At 34.4% G+C, this 17653-nt stretch overlaps 2 protein-coding genes across 2 annotated transcripts; both read left to right on the top strand.

Annotated features, from left to right (window-relative positions):
• Positions 1 to 4642: 4642 nt before the first annotated feature.
• On the top strand, positions 4643 to 8394 carry LOC139897737 (probable U3 small nucleolar RNA-associated protein 11). The gene is made up of 9 exons (XM_071880429.1): positions 4643 to 4770; positions 5476 to 5558; positions 5676 to 5766; positions 5890 to 5981; positions 6174 to 6267; positions 6346 to 6425; positions 7159 to 7242; positions 7839 to 7938; positions 8046 to 8394. The coding sequence occupies exons 2-9, from the start codon at positions 5503 to 5505 to the stop codon at positions 8136 to 8138; spliced, it is 690 nt and encodes a 229-aa protein (XP_071736530.1). The 5' UTR covers positions 4643 to 4770; positions 5476 to 5502; the 3' UTR covers positions 8139 to 8394.
• Positions 8395 to 10886: 2492 nt separating this feature from the next.
• On the top strand, positions 10887 to 13829 carry LOC139897736 (serine/arginine-rich SC35-like splicing factor SCL30A). Its single transcript, XM_071880428.1, has 6 exons — positions 10887 to 10990; positions 11455 to 11644; positions 11753 to 11830; positions 12783 to 12944; positions 13094 to 13228; positions 13337 to 13829. The coding sequence occupies exons 2-6, from the start codon at positions 11463 to 11465 to the stop codon at positions 13626 to 13628; spliced, it is 849 nt and encodes a 282-aa protein (XP_071736529.1). The 5' UTR covers positions 10887 to 10990; positions 11455 to 11462; the 3' UTR covers positions 13629 to 13829.
• The last annotated feature ends 3824 nt before the right edge of the window (positions 13830 to 17653 follow it).

Raw genomic sequence — 17653 nt, 5'->3', positions numbered from 1 at the left:
AATTGCGCATGTATTCTCAGGCCAAAAATATAAAGGGTAAAAAGGCAAATGAAACTCACTTTCACAGATTTTTACTTCGTCGGGAAGTAAGACTTGGCCACTGGTCGATTCACAAACCTATAACAAATATGTACATATATATCAAAGTATGTTCAAAATATATTTACAACATTTTTAATATGTTTTAATGTTTTAAGTTTATTAAGTCAGCTGTCCTCGTTAGTAACCTACAACTAGTTATCCATAGTTAGATGTACAGAAATAAATCGATATATATTATCTTGGATCAATCCATGACCCAGTGTATACACGTCTCAGGCTAGATCACAACTCAAAGTATATATATTTTTGGAATCAACCTCAACCATGTATAGCTAACTCCAACATTACTGCATATAGAGTGTCTATGGTTGTTCCAAATAATATATATACATGGGTCGATATGATATGTCAAAACATTTGCATACTTGTCTATGGTATCCCAAGATTACATAATATATTAGAATACATGTATAATAAAATATAAGTTAGCTAGGATATGATTAATATAGATTTGTTACAATATTTCCCGTAGCTACAACAATCAAAAAATATCCAATCTTGTTTTACCCATAACTTCTTCGTTTTAAATCTGTTTTGAGTGAATCAAATTGCTATGGCTTCATATTGAACTCTATTTTATGAATCTAAACAGAAAAAGTATAGGTTTATAGTCGGAAATATAAGTTACAAGTCGTTTTTGTAAGAAGTAGTCATTTCAGTCGAAAGAACGACGTCTTGATGACCATTTTGAAAAACATACTTCCATTTTGAGTTTAACCATGATTTTTGGATATAGTTTCATGTTCATAAGAAAATCATTTTCCCAGAAGAACAACTTTTAAATCAAAGTTTATCATAGTTTTTAATTATCAAACCCAAAACAGCCCGCGGTGTTACTACGACGGCGTATGTCCTATTTTACGGTGTTCATCGTGTTTCCAGGTTTTAAATTATTAAGTTAGAATATCATATAGATATAGAATATGTGTTTAGTTGATTTTAAAAGTCAAGTTAGAAGGATTAACTTCTGTTTGCGAACAAGTTTAGAATTAACTAAACTATGTTCTAGTGATTACAAGTTTAAACCTTTGAATAAGATAGCTTTATATGTATGAATCGAATGATGTTATGAACATCATTACTACCTCTTGTTAAATGTAATTAATCCATTGTTATTATACTTAAATGAGATGTTAAATTATTACATTATCATGATATTATAATGTATGAATATATCTTAATATGATATATATATATATATATATATATATATATATATATATATATATATATATTAAAATGTCGTTACAACGATAATCGTTACATATATGCCTCGTTTCGAAATTCTTAAGTTAGTAGTCTTGTTTTACATATGTAGTTCATTGTTAACACACTTAATGATATACTTAATTATCATTTTATCATGTTAAACATAGTGTATCAATATCTTAATATGATTCATATGTATTTAGTAAGACGTTGTTATAACGATAATCGTTATATATATCGTTTCGAGTTTCTTAATTCAATAAACTCATTTTTATGTATATCACTCGTTGTTAATATACTTAGTGAGATACTTACTTATCATAATCTCATGTTAACCATATATATATCCATATATATATCATCATGTAGTTTTTACAAATTTTTAACGTTCGTGAATCGCCGGTCAACTTGGGTGGTCAATTGTCTATATGAAGCATATTTCAAATAATCAAGTCTTAACAAGTTTGATTGCTTAATATGTTGGAAACATTTAATCATACAAATATAGTTTTCATTTAATATATAACATGGAAAAGTTCGGGTCACTACACGGTAGACGTGAATCTTAGATATGGATCCATAGGGTTTGACATCCCCATTCGGGCTAGTCGCGCTAGCATTTAACGAGTGTTTGATACTTCGAGAACATACGCACTCGTCAAGTGTACTTTTAGGGGGTGATATTTATTATTACGTTAAGTTAGTTACCGGGTGCCCACGGATAAGCGTATACTTTATCATACTGATTTGAAATGCTGGTTGAATCACTGAAATCTCGTGGTCTACATTATATTACTGATTACAAACAAACTATAGCTCACCAACATTCGTGTTGACTTTTTAAGCATGTATTTCTCAGGTGCTTAGACGTTGTTGCTTCCGCTGTTAGACTTGATGTTATAGTCTTGGTGTTATAGACTTGCTGTTACAGACTCGCTGTGTTAGACTTCCGCTGCATTACTTAGAGATGTCTCAATCATGGAACTTTTACTTTGCATTCACAACTTATGTTACATTTGAACAATGACTTTGTAATGACCTTTGTGTAACGTACTTATGTTAATGCTTTCTATTCATAGAAGCACGTTATCTTTGTAAAACATTTGACGTTGGCAAAGACGTCACCTTTTCATGAATGCAAAACTTGTTTTAAAACAGCATGTAGTATTATACCGTGTAATGGACCTGTTGTTGATGATCCGTATATGATGGTTTTGTACGGGGCGTCACATCTTCGATGCCACATCGTGAGTATTGGTGTTATGTCACGGGCCAGTGACTTATTGTTAGTATAGGTGATGAGAACTACGGGTCGGTAGTATCTCGATAGGTGCTGCACAAGTCGGTGACACCTTACGGTGATTCACGAGCCGGTGACACCTCATGGTGGCTCACAAGTCGGTGACCCCTTTTGTAGAGGCGAGTTTCACAAGTCGGTGACACTCTATAGTGCTTCACAGGTCAGTGGCACTTAGTGGTGCTTCACAAGTCGGTGATGCCACATGGCGTTCACGAGTCGGTGACCCATACACATTAGTGGGTGGTTCGCAAGTCGGTGACACCCTTTGGTGATTAACAAGTCGGTGACACCTTATGATGATTCACAAGTCGGTGACATCATACGATTGAGACTCGACGTTATTGGTCGTCTACTAGTCGGTAGTGCCATAGCGGTGAATGGTTTGGTATGTTTACGCATTGTTATGATTTAGTATATTATTGTGGCGGTTTACATACTAATGTTGTTGCTAGTTGTATGTTTGGTGATGCTAGCTCGTTTATACGTTTATTTGCTTGGTATTTGTAAGTGGATGCGCGTAGGTAAACTATATATGTATATGTATAAGTATTGCATTCACTAAACATTAGCTTACCCTCTCGTTGTTTACATTTTTAGGTACGGAAGCGGATTTGGCAAGTGTATGCTCGATTTAGATGATTTCCCCTTTTGATGCTTTCATGGATTACTTTTGGATTCGACCTAGGATTGGGTAGTTTTTCCCCAAACATCATGTTCATAGTTTTGTTTGGAAACTAAACTCGTATGATCGAAACTCGTATTTGTATGTATTTCGTAAAACGACCAACGTGGGCCCGATGTCGTAAAACTTGTTTTATTATTGAATCGTGATAGTTTTACTTATTTTAATGTGTTGTGCAAAGCGTTTCGTCTAAAAGTGTCGGGAAGTGTGTAATCTTTAAACGAAAATTGGAAAATTTGGACAGCGGGCTGACAGGCCTTGTGCGCGCCGCACACATCAAGGGCTGCGCGCCGCGCACCCTAACTCTAAATTTAAAAAAAAAAAAAAAAATTGCTGCGTATTCGGTTGGATAACGGGTTGGATCGTTACATTTTATTGCTATTTACAACGAATTCATAAAAGATAGCGAAGTGGAGCTAGTGACGCGAATATAATTGAAGCTGCACGTGCACAATATCGAGAACGTCAGGGTGTCTATGCACGAAGAAGCTTGGAAAGTACTTCGTGAGTGTTCAAATTTTGTTGCTTAGAAGGCGAAATGAGCAATTGCAGACGTCCACTACCGGAGCCATCGATCACTTTGCGAGACGATGAACCTTTAATGGTTGATCCGAACTCGAATCACGCAGATTTATTCGCGGATGACCCGATCCGTCATCCACCTGGTCGACTAGTTAGTCGAAAAAGTCTAAAAGTTCGGGTTCGTCCGACTCCACATCCTCATCTACCTTATCCGATGAGGTTCGTTTATCCGATGAGGTTCGTTCTAAAATCATGATAGTGCAACAAAAATTGTTCTAACCCAACAAGAAAAACGTCAAGTGTAAGCAACGAATGAGTTGCGCCTTTGAAAATTTCAACACAACTATCAACCCGATCTTGCCTAAAAAAGACAAAAAATTCCTTAAAAAATATCGTGAGTATGAAATTAATATTGACACAGGACGAAGACGAAGACGAATACGAAGAAGAAGAACTGACGCCTCTCGACTAGTTTTATTTATTACAAATAATAAGTTTCGTATTATTTATGTAATATTTTTTTATTTATTCACGTAATTTTCTTCATTTATATAATGTTTTTTATCTTATTTATGTAATGTTTAAATTAATGTAATGTTATTTTTGTCTAGATAAGTATTATTTTATTTTAGGTTATATATTATATTTAAATAATAATTTAAAATAGATTAAAGTTTGAATTAGAGAGTGAGATTAGTTAAAGAAATATTAAAGTTTTTGATTACAAACTTTATGTTAATGACTAGTAACAAGCTAAAAAAAAGAGTAATTCCAAATTTTTGTGTTATAAAATCAAAACAAAAAATCTATAAGGTAATAAATGAAAATATTTATCAAAAACGTGTGAAACCCTAACTCAACGATATCACGTTTTCTCCGAAACCAAGTCGCTAGTGGTGTTTGTGGTGGTGCTGCTACTCGTATCTGCCGCCGTTCATCTCTTAATCTCCACAAGGTTAGATTTATTATTTTCATAGCTTTCGCTACTAGAACTACAGATAGGACCACTTACATCTGAAGAAGAACCTGTTTTCTTCTAGTTTTTTATTTATTTTATTTTTATTTTATATTTTTCCTATACGACGATAATAACAGTAATTAATTTGTTTGTGTTAATTTGTCGTTGGTATTTCATTTAGCCTGAATTTTTGTTTCTCACGGTGAACTTATCATTTTTATTTATACATTACAGAGTACAATTGTAGTAACATATAGTTGTACTGCTCAATTTTTCAGTCAATTAACTCTGTGTTTGTTTATTAATTATTATACTAATGTACTGAGCTTGTTATGTGCTGGTTTGATCATATAATATGCATTTATTAAATAATAAACTTATTATTATGCATATCAAAGTATAAAAAATTGTAAAGTGTGTGTACCCGCACAGGCGCTTGCGGCTTGTGTATAGCCGTATTAGTACTATATGTTTTAGTTACATGTACTTGTGTTAGTGTGTCCCATTAGTGTTCCTAAATCTGTTCAGGTTAATTGAATTGAGCAATAGGTATGAGCCTAGTTCATTCCATATGACGTCTATCAATATTGTAAGCTAGCTTAGTAACTTGTATAAGTGAGTACACTGATAAAAGACTACATAAATGTAAGCTTTTAGCTTCCCTTCTTCAATTAATGCAAGTTTGTTCTTGTTTTTTATCAGCAGCCGACTGTTTCCCAATTCTTCAAAATGTCATCCCTAAGGAATGCAGTTCATCGACGGGCCCACAAAGAACGAGCTCAACCGTGAGTGGCTATGATACTTGACATGCTATTTTTCAATTTCTCTCCTTCAAAAAATTCTCTCAGTTCATTATTGGAGTATTAGTTTCTCACATTGCTATAATGGTTACTTGCCTTCAGAAAAGAAAGGAAAAGATTTGGGTTTCTCGAGAAGCACAAGGACTATGTTGTGCGTGCAAAGGCTTACCATAAAAAGGAGGATTACTTGCAGGTATAATATATATGTGTGTGTGTGTGTGTGTGTGCGCCTATATTTGGGTTGGTGATTGCGTTGTTGGTATTACGAGTTACTGGACACGGCTAAAACTATTATTCATGTGACTTTGCATAACAGAAACTCAAGGAAAAGGCAGCAGATAGAAATCCAGATGAATTCTATTTTAAGATGATCAACTCCAAAACTGTGGACGGAGTACATAAACAGGCGTAATGTTTTAATTAACCTTTTTTTAATTATCCAGTGGCATATATATTTAACAAGGAAGTAGCAAAAGAGTATTAATAATGTTATATATATATATATATATATATATATATATATATATATATATATATATATATATATATATATATATATATATATATATATATATATATATATATATGCTGCTGCTGCAGGGGTGAAGGTAACAAATACACTGCAGAAGAACTCTTGTTGATGAAAACACAAGATATTGGTTATATATTGCAGAAAATTCAATCAGAGAAAAAGGTGGATTTATGCAGTAATCGTTTATATTAATTTTGGATTACTTGATTTTGCTTAAGCTAAAGTATTCTTATGATGCAGAAAGTCGAAAGGCTAACTGCTACGCTGCACTCACTTGATTCTCAGCCGTCAAACAAACATGTATACTATGCTGAAGACAGGTCATTACTTTCTTTCTTTTTGTTGTTTTTTTATTTATTTGTTATTGCACTAAAAAGTATGTTCGAGTTCTATTGTAACTAACTCTAGTTATGATAATTAGTTAGTGTCTGGTATGTGCCACATACTGTTAGTAAAAATGCATCTATCTATAGTTTCTATTAAAATCCTAAAATGATGATGTCATTATTAGGCTAATTCCTTTGTTAAGAAAAAATCAAAAATAAAAAGAAAAAAATCTAAGCATGGTGGATCATGTCATTAATTTAAATAATTTTGAATTAAAATTAAATCTTATTTATTAATTATTATTATTAAATCTTATTAATTAATTATTATTATTAAATTTTATTAATAATTATTTTAATTATTAAAATTAAATAATTTTGAATTATTTTAATTAATTTTTTTGAATTGAGTACGAGAAGGTATAAAAGTTAGGCAGAAAGAAACAACTTCTAAATTTATATTTTAATTTACATTTTTAAAATAAAATGACAATCAATATTATCTCTTATAATTAGATGTGGGTTATTTAATAGTATCATTTTAGGTGTTTGATGAAATGTTCAGCTGACGAGTTTCTTAGTCGGACTCTGTAGTTCCACGGGTCATTAAACTAAATAACTTTAGCATTTACGTTCACTTAATACCTAAAACATATCATTAAACTGTTTCGTTTAAACAAACCCGTGGTTCCACGGGTCATTTCACTAGTTTTTTTTATTTGTGTAGGGAGGATGCGGAGAGAATTATATCAGAAACAAAGAGTGTTGGTGGGTTGCCTACTTCTAATGATTTGCCTGGTAAAATTAAAAGGTATAGTAACGTGTTCACATATATGTACTTTTAATGGATGCAATGCTAAGTTAAGAAAATATTTTTTATTTTTATTTTATTTGCATTTGCATCAATTCGAAGTTCAAGCTAAATAGTGTATTTGATGTTACTCTTTAAGTTCACAAGCAATTAAGGCATGAGTTTTTCTCCAATCTGCTGACAAAGAAAGTCATATAATCACTGTGATGTGTTTTATAGTGACTGGATCTATTACTAACATGCATTTGGGTCAGATATTTGAAGTCTTTTCTTTTTTTTTTTTCTTTTTTTTTTTTTTGTAATTACTGGAATTTTTAGCCTCCAAGGTTGTTACTTATGGAAGTACACAGTGCTTTAATCTTTTTTTTTTATAGACCCTTAAGTTGTGTGCATCATGAGATGTTGTCTTAATGTGTATCCAAATGAAATCTGCTCTGTCTTTTAGCTTTGCCTTGTTAATTTCACGAAGATAGTTTTGTCAGCCACTGATGTTTATGTTGATCAATTGGTTTAGCATTATTTAATTTATGTTTTTAATTCTAACGTTTCTTTAATGAAAGATTGGCGTTTTGAATCTGGTAGTACATAATGTGCAGGAGGATAGCGTCTTCATACAGAGAGCTTGAGGCCAAGAAAAGTAGAGTCCAAGACTTGGAGAAAGTTTATTATGAAATGGCATTAAAACAAGAATTACAGGTATATATTATTATATATGTCCTTACTTTTTAAGTTTTTTTTATTTTATTTTATTCAATAAGCTCGTATATTAGTTATTATCAAACTAAAATGCACTTTTGGATCAGAAAAAAGGTAAAAAGCGAAAGCTTCGTGAAGATGAAATTGTGTGCCCAACTTCTAGACCGGTATACAAGTGGAGAACGGAACGCAAACGATAAAACGAGGTATCATATTCTCAAATGAAAAGTGAAGTTTTCTAGCAAGTATTATCAGAGATCCTTCAGGCGCTAGTGAATTCTCATGTGTTTCGTGCCTGCCATCTTGTCAATGTAATATAAGAACTTGCATTTTTGGTGATAAAAGTACCTACCAGGATATATGAGCAACGTTTTGCAATTGTTATTTTATATGTATGTTTGATGTTTGATGTTTGACATTTAATAAAACGTGAGACTGATAAATTGATTAGTGTTAGACGATTTGTATGATTGGATAATATATTGAGACTAGAGTACTGGCCTAAAGTTACTAAGTTAGAGCAGCATTTATTTGACAAATTTGGCTTCAAACTCAACAAAAGCCTATCTATCTTTTAACCTTGCCATATCTTTCAATAAATGGACTTTGTATCAATTAACTCAAGTTACTCATTACCCTATTCTTTACATCCTTATCCCACCTTGTTTCTTTGCCTGTTGTGGCTGCGGTGATTTTTATGTTCACATTTCTTGCACTACTTGCTACCTGCTCCCGCATTTGGTGGTGGCTGTGGTGCGTTTCTCATTAGTGGACGGTGTAATTTCCGGTTGTCTATTCTGGCAGGTATTTGGTGGGCATTTGATGGTTTCGTTTAGGGGTTTGTTAGCTTTTTATATATTGTTAGTGTATTCGATTTCTAAGTTCCCGTTTGTTATAGCCTTAGATTTACTTTGTTTACTACATTAACGGGGTTTTCACCCTGTTGGTGTAATCACTTGGTTTGGTTTATTTAGTTTGGTCAGGGCTCGTTTGTTAGGTTTTTTTTTTTTTTTTTTTTTTTTTTTTTTTTGTATTAGTTGTACTTTTTGATATTCAGATCCGTTCTAATATCATTGTTTTTTTTTCGCAAAAATAAAATAATAGAGGCCAAAATGTCGATGACTTTCTGTTTCTTTGAGTTGATTTCGGGTTTCAACGAAACAGAAAGCCGTCAACAATTACAACCGCAAACCACTTGCAAAGTCACTCAAAACCGCACCAAAACCTTCGTACACGACCACAACCGCAACAAATCAAATCAATCAGTAAACTTCTCCCGGCTCGGGTCATGCCAGAAGTTGACCATTGAGGGTGACTTTGTTGGAAGCAACCCACCAAAATTAACCGCAAGAGAAGTGAAGTGACAGCTACGACATTGGGAACAACTAGAAGAGGAGTGCGGCATTAAAACTCAGCAGCGACACGACGTAGCTAAATCACTATGGCGGGATGAGACGAAGCTGAAAATGCGTTACTCGACACAAAATAGAAGTTGAAGATGCGTTACTCGGCACAAAATAGAAACGAGTATCCCAAAAAGAAAAGTTTAAATGACAAAACAGCGACAATTGAACGAAATCATCGGAGGACGACTTCGAAATTAGTCATTGATGACAAGAACCACAAGTTCACATTACATGTATGCCTTTTCTCGTTTACATTAGGTTGTATGCAAATCTGTGTCTCAAGTTTGATTACAAAATGTAATGCTATAAATAATTGAATAAACTATCATTTCATTAGTGATGATGTTATCTATAAAGTTATTATTGTTATTGTACTTGTTGCGGTCTAGATTTAGCAGCAAATGAAGCTATTGTTGGAGAATAGCATACTTCTTTTTATCTACTTTAACTAACTATGTCGCGGGTATACATTTAATCAGGACGATGTATACTCAAGAATTCTTTGACCTTGTAATACAAGGGTCATTGTTCCAGACTATCGTTCGTTTGGCTGCTGCTCTTCTACATTCCAAGATATATTGGAGAGCAGTGAGTCAAACGATCGCTTGGAACACTGATCCTTGTACTACAAGGTCAACGAATTCTTGACCATACATTGCTTTGCTTAATGGTATACCCACAACAAAGAGTTGGTTATAGTAGATAAAAGAGAAGCTAGTTATGCTCCAGAGTTGGCTTTCTTTGCTACTAAACCGTTACCAAAATGTAAGTACAACCACAATAAGAACATTGGAGATGACATCCACCAACATGAAATGGTAGGTATTTTTGAAATGGTCGATGACAGCTATGAAGTCGAAAGTGAAAAGATGAGGATGATGAGGGGTACAAGTCGGTTGATTGCGTCACAATAATAGAAGCTCAAGGAAAGGCAACATTTAGAAATACGATATAATTCTATTTTTATATGATCACCTCAAAAACTGTGGATGGAGAACCTAAACAGGCTTAATAAATTAATGAACCTTTTTTTTTTTTTTTTTTTTTTTCCCAGTGGCCTATATACAGAGTATTTAATAAGGAAGTAGCAAAAGACTAATAATGTCATATAAATGTTGCTGCAGGGGTGAAGCAAACAAATACACTACAGAACAACTCTTGTTGATCAAAACACAAGATATAGGTTATATCTTGCAGAAAATTCAATCAAGAAAAAGGTGAATGTATGCATAAAGTGTTTGAATATCATTTTAAAATTACTCGATTGTGCTTAAATAAAAGGTTTCTTTTGATGCAAAAATTTGAGAGGCTAATACCTACACTGCACTCAATATCAAAAATACACTTGTTTATCATTATTAATCGTGTGGATGTCTGCTGGATTGGGCCATTGCCATCACTAGTTGCAATTCAATAACTAAAATGGACAAAACGTTGCAAATTAAGCGTTTTGAAGGTTATAAGTAAATATATACGAAATAGTGAAGGGCTATTAATGTAAAATCCTTTAATTCTATACGAAAAACGTTGCCCTAGAAATAAATAAATAAATACTGTAAATAAATAAACAACCACAGCCGTCACATTGTTCGTCTCTCTCGGCCTGTATCCTAATCGTCTAGATCCGACTTCTGCAAAATCTACAGGTTTTTTCTATTTATTATTTTCTTTTCAAATTTAATTACTTTTTCTATCCGTACCGTTTACTGCTTTTGAGTTTTACATATTGTACATTGATGTTATTTGGGTTTGGTCTTTAAGTTTACAATTAGATGTGAACAGAAATTATATTTGTCGTTTTAGCATGATATTTCAGTTGTGGTGTTATATTTGAGATAGAAGATAAGCCTGATTTATCTATGTGCGTGAAGTTAAGCTTTTAGTGACGACTTTGATACTAGTAGGTTATAGGTTGTACAAACAAGAACCCTAAATTAATTGGTAAATTATCTACGATTTATTCTTTTTTTTTTTTTAATTCTCTGTTCTTCGACTAATAATCAAATGTTTTTTCGTTATTTGCTTGTGCGGGTCTTATTCTCTAATTTTTATATATTAATTTGATTAAAAACCATCTGGTTGCTTGTTCCAATTGATTCTGTTGAATTAGGGTTATAAATGGGTGGAAGGAGCTACTCTCCGTCACCTCCTCCTAGAGGTGGTGGTGGTCATGGGAGGAGAGGAAGGAGCCCTAGTCCGAGGGGCCGCTATGGTGGCGGCGGCGGTGGTGGCAGCAGACGTGGTCGTGATGCTGATCTTCCGACCAGTCTTCTAGTTCGTAATCTTCGTCATGATTGCCGGTTTGTTCTATCTTGTCATTCTGCTAATGTTTTTCATGATTATTTCATTGTGTCGGGTGATTAATGTTGTGACTTGTTGATGTGTGATTTGCATTATGATGTTTTTAGGCCTGAAGATTTAAAGAGGCCATTTGGACAATTTGGTCCGCTGAAGGATATCTATTTGCCAAGGGATTATTACAGCGGGTGAGCTTTGGTAGCATAATACACATTCATACGTTTCTGTTATCGAGTTAATCTCATTATGGTATTAACATTAAATTATTTCTGTTTTGGTGCATTTTAATCAAATTAGGTTTTGGATGGTTATTTGTCAAATTTTTCAGTGGTTATTTGTTTGTTAAGTTGGACTACAAACATTAGACTATTTCAATTTCATTGTGTTTTCAATCAAAATTTTAGGTTTAGGATGGTTTCTAAAGTAAAAATACAGTGTAGGCGACCTCCAATCTGTTTTTTTCATTTTTGACATTCTTTTTTTATCCTTTAGTTTTGATCATTAGAAATTAGACATAACTTAAATTGACTCTTAATGAATAATAATATAGTATCATATTCCATCTTATGTCTCAAATGGGATTTTTAAGATTAAACAGTGAATAGAGGTAAATGTTTTGAAGACACCAGTCAAGTATTAAAGATTCTCTTGATATATACAAGTTGTAAAGGTTTCATGACACCCCAATCAAGTATTAAGAGTTTTTACAAGATGGTGTTAATGTTAATGAAGATGACAAGCAATTAGAGTTTGGTACACTTTCATTTGGAAGATTTCTCAAGTCTTGAAGAATTTCAAGTCATATTAATATTCACATTTGCCAGGTCAGCAGCCATGTGCTTGCTTTATCTGCTGCTTATGTTGATGATGACATATTAAATTAATTAATGGAATATTGTTATTATTGTATTAGTATTATTGTTGTTCAAATATTTTACTGACACGGGGCTGTTTGAAAGTTTGTTTCTGAATTATGTTAATTGATGATCGGTTTGAAAGTTTGTTTCTGAATTATGTTAATTGATGATCGGAACTCTTTGCTATCAAATTACTCAAACAGCCCAAAACTTACGTGGTCAGATGTTGTAGCAACTATCGAGTTTATTTCTATTTCTATTTTTTTCTTCTATTTTTGTGCAGGGAACCGCGAGGGTTTGGGTTTGTTCAATTTTTAGAACCTGCTGATGCTGCAGAAGCTAAGTACCAGATGGATGGTCAGACTTTTCAAGGGCGGCAGCTAACTGTTGTTTTTGCTGAAGAGAACCGCAAGAAGCCAACCGACATGCGATTTCGGGAACGCAGGTAAGCTACACTCGGTTGTTATCTTACTGATAATAATATAATAATTGACTTTTTTTAACTTGGTAAATATATGAATGTTTTTAGTTGTTTTAAAACATGGGTTATTTCTTGTTGCATTAGCTAAAATTTTGATTCATCTATCATTGCAGAGGCGGTGGTCGGTTTAATGATCGTAGGCGGTCACCACCACCACGTTACTCTCGGTCACCTCCTCCTCGCTATGCTCGATCACGATCCCATAGCCGGGAGTACTCTCCTCCTCCAAAGAGAAATAAGCACGCGAGGTACACTTCTATTAATTCAATTTAACATAAGTTAATGTAATTGGGACATTTTTCTTGCACGTGTTATAAAGGGAGCTTATTATGTTAATTGCTGATTATTGTTTGTAGGTCTATTTCACCTAGAGATAAAAGGCGGTCGTACTCACAATCTCCTGTTAGAGAGCGGTCTCCGCCTTATGACGGTCCCGCCAGGAGCCGCAGTCGAAGTCCTGTTGCTGACAGGTCTCCACCCTACGATGGCTCTGGGTCTAGGAGCCCAAGCCGAAGCCCTCCACCAAGGGACCGTAGTCCTGTAAGGGAGCGGCGAGCACCAAGGGAACCTAGCCGTAGTCGTAGCCCTGATGAACGTGATTACCCTAGGGGTGGTGGAGCTGACAGGGACCGTTCTGTTAGCCCTTGAGCCGAGCGCGTAATGTTTTGTTGAAGGTTACTAGTAGCTTGGTTATGGCATGTTAAGATCGTTTTTTAAAACTCATGTTGGTAGAGTCGGACGTTTATACTTTTTGATGTGTACTCTCTATGAATGTTTTTCATATCATTGTGCTGTTAGTTGCCTGCTGTACTTGACTAAATTCTAAGAATTGCATCCCTTGAAGCTTAAGCTTTTGTGTCTAGAGTTTAGCATGCAGTTTGCTTTTTTGATTGCATATATATCCAAAAGAATCGTTTTATATAAGATATATATATATAAGTAATATTATTACATCTCAGTGGAGTTTATAAGTTATAATTCAGTTGATTTGTGTAATAACTTATTGTGGTTAGTTAAGCAACTACGAGTTGATGTAGGCAAGGGATGATAGAGAGCTTATTTAGCTAAAAATCAACTGATTAAGAATAGTTTAGTGAGATTGGCATTAATAGGACCTAAAGAAAATTAGTAGATGGGATGTTTGTTTGTTTTCTCAATTTTATTTCAACAACGTTATGAAATTCAATTGAGTTATCCTGTTGTATATCGTGTGACTGAGTGATATTAAACAAAATTTTAATAGTGAAGTGTCTATTTGGTGCCTTATTGTGTTGTCCCCGTGATTGTGTTCGTGTTGTTTGCCCTGTTTCTTTTCTGTCTGGTTAGTATAGATGCACAAACCGGATAAAAAACCGGATTCGGACAACAAAAAAACCGGATTTTTTTGTCCGGATTTTTCGGAACCGGTTCCGGATCCGGTTCCGGTTCTCGGCGTCGGATTTTTTCCCGGAACCGGTTCTTTTTCGGATCTCGATCGGATTTTTCTTTTTCGGCCCGCATTGTTTGTTGTCTCGGGTCTTGCCTTGCACTACAACTTTTGTCAAGATGTTTTCTTAACGTTGTATTACCCGAAACACCCATGAACTTCATACATTGTGTACAACGAGCTTTTTCCGCACCATCCTTCATTACACACAACTCGAATTTGGACCAAACGTCCCCTTTTCGCTTTGTTTCTTTTTTGTAATCAATATCGGCCGTAGTGTAGCCTTGTGAAGATGTTCCAACGGAAGCGGAACCGAAAACGGAAGCTTGTGAATTATCCATTATGGGATAATTAGACTAGAGATTAGAGAATATTTAGTGATTTAGAAATAAATATGAGAATGTTTGTTGGTGCATTTTCAACCAAGGCATTACCATTTATTTATAATGGACTTTGTGGGGTTAAAATGGTAAAAAAAAAAAACGGCTAGTTTTTTGAAAAACCGGATCGGATCCGGATCCGGATCCAAACCGGATCGGATAAAATCCGGTTTATATCCGGAAAAAATCCGGTTTTCTTGAAAAACTGGATCCGGGTGGAACCGGATCGGATCTCGGATCCGGATCCGGTTTTTGCTGTGTCCGGTTTTGCTTGGATCCGGTTCCGGATCGGGTCACCGGATCGGATCTGGATCCGGTTTTTTTGCCCATCTATACTGGTTAGGCACGACTCGCTACTAGATAGTACTCCCTTCGTCTCATTCCAATAGTCCACAGACAAAAAACACGCAGTTTTAGGAAATCCCACTAATTTCATTTCTCTACCAATGAAATATTTTCTCTCTCCAGATCCACCAATGAAATATCTTCTTTCCTTTCTATTTATGGAAGTGGACTATCAGAATGGGACATCCTAAAATGGAATACTGCCCTATTGGAATGAGACGGAGGTAATAACTTGTTTTACCACCGAGTTATTGGTTGAGTGGTAAAAAGCTTCAATTAGTTCTGGACTCGTATCCTTGAAAAAATAGGTGCAGATTCAAATCCCGGGGTGAGAGTTTTCTCCAAGGTTGTGCCTCTGGTATCTATAGATGCACAAACCGGATAAAAAACCGGATTCGGACAACAAAAAAACCGGATTTTTTTGTCCGGATTTTTCGGAACCGGTTCCGGATCCGGTTCCGGTTCTCAGCGTCGGATTTTTTTCGGATTTTTTTTCCGGAACCGGTTCTTTTTCGGATCTCGATCGGATTTTTCTTGGACTAGGATTCGATTTTGCGAATTATATTTTTACCGGTTCTATTTTTTTTAACGTTTGACAACAATAATATAATCGGTATAAGAAAAGTTATAATGCTCAACTGCTTAACACAATAGATAATATAAATAACAATATTCGAACAATATAATTATATAAATAACACTTTTATTCGAACGATACAATAATAAAAATAAAAACACTTTTATTCGAACAATACAATTATAATTAATACATTTCGAGCTTCGGCATGGCCATCACCCAATAATGTATTAAGACTAAAGTATATCGAGCTTCGGCATGGCCATCACCCGTTATACTTTAGTCGTCAAATGACCCAAATGTGTTATCTTGTTGAGCGCGTTGAGGATGGTGCCTTCGATCGTAGTCTTCAAAAGCGGGGTCATCAACTAGAGAAAGGTAAGCTTGTTGGTAACCCGATACATTCATTTCGGTTTGGTCCATATCAAACGGTTCATAGTCACCTTCATCCACTTCGTTTAGTTCATTGTCGGAATTCTCTTCGGTTGTTGTAGGTGATAATTCCGCTAAATTTTCTTCAAACTCTATACATTCTTCAATGTCGTTATATAACGGACCTTCTAATGAAGTTTGATCTTGTATCCTATCTACCTCATCCAAATAATCTTTCAAACATACACATACTTTCACAGCTTGGGGGGTAAGTCTTGACCTTCTTTCCGATATAATTCGACCACTCAAAGAAAAGGCCGATTCGGAAGCTACGGTTGAAGCTTGAACGGTAAATAAGTCACGAGCCATAATGCTTAATATTGGATATGTGTCTTGTTTTGTTTCCCACCATTTTAAAATGTCAAGGTTGTTAAATTGTTCTTCACTCATGTTTAGTGCAAAGTTTGCCATCTTATAATTTCCCAACTCGCTTGTGGGTGCCGATGTTCGTGCGCGTTTGGAAGCGTCTTCACGTACCAAGTTAAAAAGACTTATTTTGAGGTCTCGGCTCCTTCGAGAAGATGATCCGGGTTGGTCAACAATTGGGTTTGATTGTCGACCATATTTTGTTGCATAAATACCAAACATATTCTCAAAAACATCATTAAAAGCGTGTACTTGGTTCAAAAGGTAGTTGGGTTCGGCATCAAAAACACCATGCACACAATCAAAGTTGGTATATATTGTTGTCATCAATCGTTCAACCCCATTAAAATTAAATCGTGGGTCAAGTGCGGCCGCACATAAAAATATCTTCGGTATCTCTCCAAAATATTTTTTTAGTTTTTTTCTTATATGAAAAATCGCTTGTCTAAAAATAACATTATTTGAGTTCGCAAATTCGCATATTTTTTCCGTCATTATATAAAATTGTTCTAAAACTAGTACGCTAGTTGGGTAATAAACACCCGATAACATTGTTGATGCCTCTTTAAAAACTTGTAAAAAACTTGTTAATGATTCCAAGTCATCCCATTCGTCGTCACTAATTGGTTCGGAAAATCCCTTTCTAAGTAGTTTTCTATTAAAAGCGATTAACGTTTCTTTTTGACGTAAAATATTTTCGAACATTAAACAAGTAGAATTCCATCTTGTATTATTATCAAAATAAGGACCTAACCAAGTGCCATGACAATCTTTAACAAAAGCCTTATAGTTATGATGTCGTGCGTTGCTCGTACGATAAATCGTTACTAATAATCTTCTAAATTTTTCTTTTAATGAAGAACAAAAAGTTAAATAATCTTAAACTCCCAAGTTTATAATATGAGCAACACAACGTGTATGAATAAATGCACCATTTAAAATCGGCCTAAGTGCAATTTTTAACTCACTCATGGCCGCATCATTATTAGATGCATTATCTAGCGAAATTGTAAAAACTTTATCGATTAGATTATATTCTTCTAAAGTGTCTTGTAACGCTTTTTTTATATTATTACCGTTATTTGGATAACCAAATATTTTAAAATCGATAACACGTTTCATTAAAAGCCACGAATCGGGATTAAAC

The sequence above is a fragment of the Rutidosis leptorrhynchoides genome, chromosome 3 (assembly GCF_046630445.1).
Source record: "Rutidosis leptorrhynchoides isolate AG116_Rl617_1_P2 chromosome 3, CSIRO_AGI_Rlap_v1, whole genome shotgun sequence".
Lineage (NCBI taxonomy): Eukaryota > Viridiplantae > Streptophyta > Magnoliopsida > Asterales > Asteraceae > Rutidosis > Rutidosis leptorrhynchoides.
The sequence above is the reverse complement of the archived record's forward strand: the minus strand, read 5'-3'. Positions and strand labels throughout refer to the sequence as shown.